The sequence below is a fragment of the Lolium rigidum genome, chromosome 5, assembly GCF_022539505.1.
Source record: "Lolium rigidum isolate FL_2022 chromosome 5, APGP_CSIRO_Lrig_0.1, whole genome shotgun sequence".
In the NCBI taxonomy this organism is placed as follows: Eukaryota; Viridiplantae; Streptophyta; class Magnoliopsida; order Poales; family Poaceae; genus Lolium; species Lolium rigidum.
The window spans coordinates 10,912,547-10,922,910 of record NC_061512.1 but is presented as its reverse complement, the minus strand read 5'-3'; the positions used below and the strand labels follow the sequence as shown (position 1 = coordinate 10,922,910).

The window sequence follows — 10,364 nt, the reverse complement described above, 5'->3', positions numbered from 1 at the left end:
CTGTGTGAGGTTCTTGAGCTTGTTGCTAGCTTTACAACAAGCCCAAGTTCATCGAAAACGGAATCCGCATGCATCTTCTATTGCGTTTTCGAGGTTGGGTGATTTTACCGGTTATTCATGATATAAGGTTTACCTTTTATATTCATGATAAAATCCCCTCCTATAGATTCTTGTGTTTTCACTTTCCATAGGATAGCATTTGTTGTTATCTTCCAAACAAAACTGGTTTCATTCGAATCGGGGTTCGGGAGCAAAAGTTATTAAAGAAAGAGTAAAAGAAGAAAAAGAAAAGAAAAAGGAAAAATGGGGGAGGCTGCCGGTTGGGCGCCCGGCCTGCCGGGCCAGACACCGACCCACCCGGTTGGCGACCGGTCAGCCGGGCCGCACGCCGGCCCACCCGGTCTGCCGACCGGCTTGCCGCCTCACCCGGCCCAGCTCCCGGCGCCCGCCGGCCCGCTCGGCTCTCCGCCCGGCCGAGCCGGCCTCCTGGCCGGGCCGGGCCGTCTCCGCCTCTCTCGCGCGGCCCGCCGCTCGGCGCGCCACGGGCGCCCTGCGCTACACGCCGCCCTCGCTGGGCCTGCTCCCGCCCCGTCCGGCCTGTGGCTCGGTCCGGTCGGGACTGGTGACCGGCCTGGTCGGCTCCGAGTCCGGTTGGCCGGCCGTTTCGGCCAGGCCGGGCCGTTTTCATGTGCATTTTTCTGTGCTTTTTTCCCCCAACGGTTATTTTGCCCCCTTTGCTATAAATAGCTCTTCTTCCACCTAGAGCAAGAGAGTTCTTCCTATTCTCTCACCTCCATTGTTGCTATTTGAAGAACTTGCTCTCCCCCTTGATTCCTCCAACCATTCTTGCTCATATTTGAGGATTTGAGAGAGGAGATCTAGATCTACACTTCCACCAAACCATTTCTTCTCTAAGTGAGGGAATCTCTTGGGATCTAGATCTTGGAGTCTTTGGTTGACTTTCCCCCTTGTTCTTCCTCTCCAATCTCATCCTAGCATTCGTTGCTTTGGTGGGATTTGAGTGTGAAGGACTTGAACACCTCCGGTGTTCTTGCTTTGCATCATTGCATAGTGTTGAGCTCTCCACCACGATTTGTTCGAGTGAGAGACCGTGAGCTTGTTACTCTTGGAGGGTGACCTCCTAGTTGGCTTGGTTGGTGTCCCGGTGATCTCTTCGTGAAGATTGTGAAGGGGCCGGGCTTCTCCTTCGTGGAGCTTGTGAAGTGGTTGTGGAGCTTGCCATCTCCGGAGCGGAGGAAAAGCTAACCATAAGGAAAGGGCCATTATCCTTCGTGGGTGTGGTTCGGAGAATAGGGTGAGCCTTCGTGGCGCGGGGAATCCTTCGTGGGACCTCCACTCCTCCAAACGTGACGTACCTTGTTGCAAAGCAAGGGAACACGGGAATACATCCTCGTCTCCGCGTGCCTCGGTTATTTCTATACCCGAGCTCTCTTTCCTTGTGATAGCCATCGTGCTTGAAGTTCATATATCTTGCTATCACTTGTGCTACATATGTCTTGTGCCTATCTTGCTTAGCTCTAGTTGCTATTGTTACACTTAGTTGAGCTTAGCATATTTAGGGTTTGTGCTTGTAAACTAAACATTAGTTTAATTCCGCATTCTTACAAGACAAATCCGCAAGAGTTTGTAATTGCCTATTCACCCCCCCCCCCTCTAGGCGACATCTCGATCTTTCAATAATTTTTCCGGTAGCAATGCGGCAACACGAAAGGTCTAAACCCTTCTGAATTCTTCCGCTACAACCTCATGGCGCGGTCGAACTAATCAAAGAAAATGCAATGGACTATCAGATCGTGGTTGAAAGAGGCGCTGAACTGGTGGTAGAAAGAGGCGTACCAAACCGCCGGCGTTTGCGTCGATATCCCCTCTGTTCCCGAGCTCGGAACGGAATCCATGGAACATGTTCACCGACACCTAAATGATGGCCCAGCGCGTCGACGTTGCCTTTTGGATCATCTTCATTGGTATCGTGCGGTAATCCTTGTCGAGGAACTTCCCTCGTTGAACTCTGCCTAAATCTCGCCTAGTACTTCCCATACTTTTGGTTGGCGCCGATGACCGAGTCGAGGCTCACTGTCGCCCATGAGTCGTAGAGGCACTGATCTTCCAGAACCTTTCACTTGGGGCCTCGTGAGCCTGAGGCCGCCTTCTTCTTGTTGTTCTTCCTCACGTCGGCCACGTCAACCTCGACGAGATCCTCTTCATCCTTCAAGGCATCCTCCTCCTCGTCTTCTTCGTCGCTATCCTCCTCCCTATTCTCCACGTCCTCCTCCTCGTGCGTTGCCTCCTCCTCCCCTAACGGAGCACCAGAGCCCTCGAATTGGAGCGGACCCCTGCGGCTAGTGAAGGCAACGTCGTCCGCACAGTGGCCTTGCTGGCGCTGCTGCACGTTGTATGTCGGGCAGAACACGGCGTTCGGGTTAAAGCCACTGTGCGCCATAGCATCCTCATACCGCGGCGACAAGCGCAATGTCAGTAATCCGGGCGTCACCGTTGCGACCTCGCTGAAGAAACCGGGTGTCGACGGGGATGCCACTCCCGGAGCGCTCGTCAAACAACTCCATGGGTTCACGACGGTCGCAGTGGCACACACGGCCAGCACGACCTTCTTCTGCGGAAGCGACGTCGCTGTCTTCCTTGCTTGCTGTACCACCCATTGCTCCCTCCGCTCCGCCGTCGACAACTTGCGCTGCATGTAGTCTTCCTACCATCGTTCTTCGGTCCACTCCTCCGGCTTCACCTTCGCCGCTGGCCCCTTCTTCGCTGCCTCCTTGCCCGGTGCCTTGGTGGTCGATTTCTTGGCCAGTTTTTTTGGGACTGTCGGCGCCGTGGCTGGGAGAGAGTAGCGGCGGCGGGAGGGAGAGAGTATCGGCCGCGGGAGGGAGAAATGAATTGGCGAGAGAGGGTGAAATTTTTTGACAGGGGTAGAGAAATGTGTGGCTCATGACGGAAAGTGGCGGGATGGGCGGGTGCTGTGCCGGGAGACTAATTAAATTTCAATGTGTCACTGACGCGTTGGACCTGCCAGTCACGACTCGTTTTCTCGCTCTGTCTGGCGCCCGAACCGTCCTCTATGTAGGGGGAACAATCTCGAAACGTCAGACAACATATTAGACCGCGCCAGCGGAAAGGACTTTTGAGGCGCTCGACTAGGACCGTTAAATGTCCAGCGCGTACAAAAATGTTTAAGAATTTTTTTAGGAACCCGAGTGGAGATCCTCTTCTTGTACCGTGTTCAGGCCGGCCCATGGATCGAGCCGCCGGTATGGAGAGAACACGCGCGTCTAATTGGAGGCCCACGAGTTCGTATTCCTTTCGTATTCACCCAAAAATTTGGTGAATGTCTGCTGCTGCTGTGGGGCCCGTCACACCTCGTGAAACGTGACCAATTTAAGCTGACAGTCCGCCCGCAGCAGGGATCCTCCTATTTTCGGACAGCCCTACCGCCGCCGCCGCCGCCGCGCTCGCCTCGCTGCTCGGCCGGTTGCCTACACCATTTCGGTCTTCTTCACGCGCGGCACTCTCCCCTCGCGGAAATGGACCTCGGCGTCGCCTCCCCCTGCTGCGGCGATCCGCGCCGCTCCGCCGCCGCGGACCTCGCTGTCACCGTCGCCGCCGCCGCCGCCTCCGTCCCCCCTGTCGCTTCAGGTACGTAGCTGCTTCCTTCCAACGTAGCGATGCGTCGGAGGCGTTTTACAGAATATTAGAGAGCGGTTCTTTCTGAATTCTGATCGTCTGATGAGTGATGAACTCTTATGCTTTATCACTGTCACGCCACTGGGATCTGCTACTAATGAACAGTCCTCCTTTCCTGTTGCCGCAGATGCCTCTACCCCGACTCTTCATCACGAGGCCCATGCCACAAACGGATGCCAAGCTTCTCTAGCGGCTAAACACATGTACGCAAATATAAACCGTGAGCTAAAAAAAAATAACTGTATATGTCACCGCGCGCGATTGTAATCGACTAAATTCTTCAGATTATCCAACTTTTATTGCCAGTCATGACTCTGAACTTTGTTCTGATGGCAATGGTTCTTTCCAGGGAAACACCTGAGATGGCCGACTTGGACTGGGAAAACCTTGGCTTTACCCTAGTTGACACAGACTTTATGTACATGGCGAAATGTGGGCCGGATGGGAACTTCTCCAAAGGGGAAATGCTGCCGTTTGGACCTATAGCGCTAAGTCCTTCTGCTGGAGTCTTAAACTATGGACAGGTACGTCTGCGAGTGTGTACGTGTGGACTGCTTGTAGCAATGATAACCTCTAAATTATATATCGGGTGCGCTTAAACAATGGCTAAATTTTGGCATGCAGGGATTGTTTGAGGGCCTGAAAGCATATAGGAAAACCGACGGTTCCATCCTGTTATTCCGTCCAGATGAGAATGCGAGAAGGATGGTAATTGGCGCGGATAGGATGTGCATGCCTGCACCAACTGTTGAGCAATTCATGGATGCCGTGAAACAGACCGTTTTGGCAAATAAAAGATGGGTGAGCACTTTCTATCCACTAATCCTTGTTGTGTTCATGGGTTCCCAACTTCTTTCTTACGTCATGTTCTTTGTTTACTAGGTGCCTCCTACTGGTAAAGGTTCCCTGTATATTAGGCCGCTGCTGATCGGAAGCGGGGCTATTCTTGGTGTTGCACCTGCTCCTGAGTTCACATTTGTCATTTATGTCTCCCCTGTTGGGAATTATTTCAAGGTTTGAACTGAGCCTTTATCTTTTGCTCTACAATATTACTTAGGCATTCCTTTTAAAATAGAAAACTCAGGCCTGTGCAAAATCATCACAAGTAGCGTTCTTGCCTTCTCAGTAAGATAAGTATACATGACTGGTAATTGTGCCACAAGTACGTTTGCATTAGTACAAGCTCATCATCGGTGATGTAGTATCTAGAATAGTTTTCTCTTTCAAATTAAGGCTACCCTAGATGTTGATTACATTTGTTAACTTTATTCTACAGGAGGGTTTAGCTCCTATTAAGTTGATTATCGAAGATAACTTTCACCGTGCCGCCCCTGGTGGAACTGGAGGCGTGAAAACCATTGGAAACTATGCCTCGGTAACTTTTACATCAACATATCTGAAATCTAGTGTTATCATATATCCATCTTGCAACTTCTTGGCTGCCCATCATTTTCTTAGACCTTGCTTGCTGCATTTTTATTTTACCTATGCTCAAAACTTTATACGGGATTGCAAATGACGAAATGTATAACCACAATAAATAATAACAATTGGTCAATATCCTTGAAATAAATGACTAAATTCTCAAAGCAGGTATATAAACACAAAATAAATAAATGATTAAACGTACAACATGATAACATTGCTCCTTTCATATTAGCTGCTCTTAGTGATTCGCTGGAGTCTATTTCAAATTAATTATCCAAGGAACTTAAAATTTACACCCTTTTTCTATCGTTTATGATGCTAGATGTCGGATATTTATGTGAAATACTATTTTATATGGTGCTAATTATTCATCTCACCCATTTATTTTTGCTTTCTCATTATAACTTATTGGAAAAGTATGTTGGTTATTTTAACGTGAAATTGAAATCAATGAATCTGTCATGGTTTCTTAAGTGTACCTCGAAGATAACTAGGGTCCTCGTGGTTTTATTTCTGATTCTGAAACTGTGGTTACTTAATTGTGACACTTGTCATCACCATGTAGGTGTTGAAAGCGCAGACAACTGCAAAGGAGAAAGGATATTCTGATGTCCTCTATTTGGACGCCGTCCACAATAAATATCTGGAAGAAGCTTCTGCAAGCAATATTTTTGTTGTGAAAGTATGATCCTTGTCTTTTCCGTAAATATGTTTTAGTGTCTGCACTTCTTCAGTTAGAAATAGTTTTTGTAATCAAAACCTATGAGGATGATCCACCAACAGATCGCACCATTTGGTCAATATCCTAGTTATACACAACCTGCCCCCTCTTCTCTAAAGTAATCAAGTCAAATAACAATGCTAAGCTAGCAGGTCTTGGTTCAGTAGCACACGAAATTGCAGCATTTGTCATCCCCATCAGACCTATCATTTTCTGAGTTCCGAGGAGGGAAGTGGCATGAATATTCCTTTAGGATGTGAACCTAACCGATCTCTCAAAAAGGCTGTTAACACAATTAGGCTCTTCTAGTTTGTTTCTCATCTTGTTTCTCAAAAAGGTTGTTAACACAATATTACTTTTGTGGAGGATGAATACTCTTTCTAATTCACTTGTACCTGACTTTGCGCTTGTATAACGTCTAATTTTTTTCGAGGAGTTTTTTTCCGCAAAGTTAAGGACACTGCAGAAATATTATTTACAAGTGGCACGACCTCTTGCACCAGGGCAATACTATTTCTACTCCAGCAATAGAAGGAACTATACTGCCTGGTATAACAAGGAAAAGTATTATCGAAGTTGCAGAGAGCAAAGGCTATAAGGTAGATTTTTCATCCTTTTCATGGCATCCAATTTCCAAGGAATCGGGCCTTGAACTGTACATTTTTGTCGTAAAGGGTAGTTGGTCGTGATTATGACGGGCACACCTTCAACACTGCAATGCTTTGGCATGGTCAGCACTAGCAGTCTAGCAGGATCCATGGAGCAGGCTCAACTTCATTAAGTTCTTTAACTAGCTAGATCCTACTTTCTGCTCCATCAGCTGAGCCTTGAAGAGTTATCGTTAGCTCATCATAGGGTCATTTATCAGATGATGAAAACCACTAACAATTAACTGTTGATAAAAAGTAGTATATGCTTCTTCTTATTCGATATGGTGTTAACTAACACAATCAACTTCTTTTAAGGTGGAGGAACGCCGCGTGTCAGTAGATGAATTGCTTGTTGCTGATGAAGTTTTCTGCACCGGAACAGCTGTTGTGGTTTCACCTGTGGGGAGCATCACGTATCAGGGGAAAAGGTGCAACACTGTCCAGTTTTGTGGCCTTCAGAATTCGGTTATTTGAGCACTGATGAATATGCCACGTACTACTCCTATATCTCAGACCTCATGCATTTTTCTGCTTTTCAGGGTAGAATACGACGGCAACCATGGAGTCGGTGTCGTGTCACAGCAGCTATACACCTCCCTGACGGGCATCCAGATGGGTCTTTTAGAGGACCGGATGGGCTGGACCGTGCAACTGAACTAGTTGGGACCCTGATCTTCTCTCAGACAGGTTCCCAGAATACTGCTGTGCACCATAGATGGATCAAACTCTTCGACTGCTAGTGAACTCGTGTTTAGTGTTTGACTGCAAAATGCTCAGTGTAACTCATCAATTAGTCACAGATTTGCTGAACACAGCACAAGATACCGTGTTTATCCTCTTTTTTCAGAAAATAAGCGTTAGAAGGATGTACCAAGTGATGCAAAACTGAAATATATATATTGTGATGTAGTTGACATTGGAGGAGTGGGAATAAAGTCTTTGTTTGATGCAGTGTATTTTGTGTTCGTGATGCTGATTACAGCGTTGTTTTACTATCTTGTATAACGAGTGCAGCTTGAGTGTGCTGCTGCGTATCGATAGCGGTTCAATTAAAAATAAAAATGAGTGCCGACACCAAACAAACATACTACCCAACTACAGTCTTGCGCGGAGATTGCATACAAGCTATGGTTTCACTGGTATTGATCCTTCACATATTCTGACCACGGACGGAGCTTCTGCATAGTGTCAGCTGACACCAGTGATACTTAGCAAATCCTTCACTAATCACTACGATTAACTATTCATTTGCACAAGCTGAACCTGATTCTGACCCAAGTTCATTTATTGGATTCTGCAGTCCCAGTAGTGAATTTCGCAGTTGATTCAGAACATAGCTCTTGCATCCAAGCACATAAACAGAAGTGAAGTAATTGTCTTGACCTGCTGAATTGCTTTGTAGCGCCACATTCCTGAGGCACCTGATATATCAGGTGCGTAACAGAGGAGCTATTTTACAGGATAAAAATAACGTAGGCTTCCTTCTGTCTTGAAATGATTTGAGTTACACCTGCACAAATGCTTAGTAAGTTATTTGAACCTTGGAAAAAATAGGCCTGGTACTAAGTTAGTCTATTAGGAGTAGTGCAGCATTTCTGAAGCAGTGAGGATTATTTCCGAAGCAAGAATATTTTTGACATGGTATTTTCTTGTCGCTGAAATGGAGGCATGAATCATGGAATTATCCTTCTGCTCTTTTGTTTGCAAGGAGCAGCAGAACTGAACATGCAGTATAGTTGGCATCATTAACAACTAAGAGGAGGTATTTTACTCTTATCCAAAAAAATATTTTCTTTTTCATGAATCAAATGTCTTTATTTCCTCTTGAATCCTTATGCAGAATGTTGCTTTGTAAGGCAACGAATTAGTTGGCATTTGAGTTTCCTTCTGCCTTGTTAAATGTTCATATTCTGACTCAAGTTCATTTATTGGATTCTGCGGAACTATTGCAGTCCCAGTACAGTTGATTCAGGACTAGTGAATTTCACAGTTGATTCAGGACATAGCTCTTGTATCCAAACAAATAAACAGAGATTAAGCAATTGTCATGACACGCTGAAAGGTCAGTAGGTCACACTCTGTTCTCACTTTTCCGTTGTCCCTACTAATGCTCAAAGTCAAAGGTATCGTGCATGAAACATTGTAAGATCTGAATTACTCGAATCTGTTGTCGTGAGGATGTTGCTTTGTAAGGGCAACATTCCTCAAGCACCTACTGTCGTCTTGAAATGCTTACTAAGTTATTTGAACCTTGGAAAACATAGGCTTGATACTGAGTTACCTCTATTCTTATAGGACTCAATTGCTTCGTTTCTGTTCACTGTTTTGGCCAGCCCCCAGGTTATGCTGGGGCAGGGCATGAAAAGCATTGTGTCCAGATTGCAACTGCATATGGTACAATCTTAGGTTTCACTGGCATTGATCCTTCACTGTGAGGTAATGGGAGATTGGCCATGCATATACGCGAGGTCCCTTTTCCTCGCTGACCATTCTCTAACCCAAGCTCATTGCTCGATTGATCCTTCACTGAGGTAATTGGCGATTGACCAAGTACAGCCCATCGTTGAATTTTAGAGTTGGCGCTCAGGACACGGCTCTTCAATACAAACGACTTGTTCAAATTTCAAATGTCAGCAGGCCATTCCTCCCTCTCTTCTTTCGATTCCCTACTAAAGCTCAGTGTCAAACGTCAGGAGTGATAGCTCTTGTGTGTTCGGCATCTGCGGCATAATCCTCACCCGCGTGATTGCAGCAGGATGGCCTTTCTTCCTTGAGAGGGCTTTGTGGAGCGACAGTGCTGCAGAGCACCGAGCGACAGAGAAAGGAGAAGTACAATTTCTTTTCGCAAACCAAAGGGTGCGAGGCTATTGGGATTCATACTCTAGTTGGAAACAAAAGTGCGGCGCCATCGCTATGCCTATGGCCTGATCGTTCCACTACCACTTCAGACATTTTGTTTCGCCTGTGTAAATTGGTAGAAAGTGTGTTTCTTATTAGAGAAATTCGTTCCGTGTCAGAACATAGAAACGTGATGGGTGACGAAACACGGCACTCGATGGCGAGGCATGATCACATAAGGAGGTGATGAGCAGGCCAGGCCACCATGGAGCCTGACGCGTGGTTCGACCACAGAACACGGCAACTAGAAATTAGTAATCTTCTTGCATAGCCCTCCTTAACTCTAGCGCTGGACTTTAATGTATTTCGTACGCTAACGGAGGAAGTATATATGGGGAAGGGAGTGGCGTAATGTGCTTTCCATTTTCTCGGCATCTTGTTAATAGGTTAGTGCCGAAAAATGCGTAAATACGACATATAATGTGTATAAAACATGTAGATATCATCAATAATGTAGCATGGAACATAAGAAATTATCGATACGTCGGAGACGTATCAGCATCCCCAAGCTTAGTTCTGCTCGTCCCGAGCAGGTAAACGATAACAAGGATAATTTTTGGAAAACTCGTGATTTCGACCATTTCTGGCTGTTTTCGTGGGCTATAGTCCACGATATTCGGGTCCTCAGAGGATTTCGATGCCCCGTGACCCCTGATTCATGACTCTAGCGGCATTGTCAAAACTCGTGATTTCGAGCAGTCCACAGGCCAACGCTTGACGTTAGCAGACTCCTAGTTGGAGAAATAGGCCCAGATTCATGACAGACAGCAATGCTGTTTCTGCGCAGCAATCCCAAATATAACATCAACTTTGACATAGAAACTTTACTTGGCACAACAAAACATAAAACTATGCCTATATTATTTATATCTCTGTCATGTTGGTCATTTTAATTCTCCTTTAAGCTTATAGTTCTTTTACTGCTGATGCAGCAGGCACTTCAAATGGGA

The 10,364-nt window shown here is 46.4% G+C and overlaps 1 protein-coding gene across 3 annotated transcripts; it reads left to right on the top strand.

Annotated features, from left to right (window-relative positions):
• Positions 1–2,222: 2,222 nt before the first annotated feature.
• Positions 2,223–7,176, top strand: LOC124654512 (branched-chain amino acid aminotransferase 2, chloroplastic-like). 3 transcript variants are annotated; one of them, XM_047193512.1, is made up of 9 exons: positions 2,223–2,257; positions 4,067–4,241; positions 4,342–4,518; positions 4,600–4,731; positions 4,994–5,092; positions 5,711–5,827; positions 6,370–6,465; positions 6,832–6,944; positions 7,056–7,176. In XM_047193512.1, exons 2-9 carry the CDS (start codon positions 4,080–4,082, stop codon positions 7,174–7,176), a joined length of 1,017 nt encoding a protein of 338 aa, XP_047049468.1. In that variant the 5' UTR covers positions 2,223–2,257; positions 4,067–4,079. The 3 variants fall into 3 exon arrangements, with proteins under 3 accessions (XP_047049468.1, XP_047049470.1, XP_047049471.1); XM_047193514.1 differs by lacking the exon at positions 2,223–2,257 and adding an exon at positions 3,895–3,920; XM_047193515.1 differs by lacking the exon at positions 2,223–2,257 and having other exon boundaries at positions 4,089–4,241; positions 4,997–5,092.
• The last annotated feature ends 3,188 nt before the right edge of the window (positions 7,177–10,364 follow it).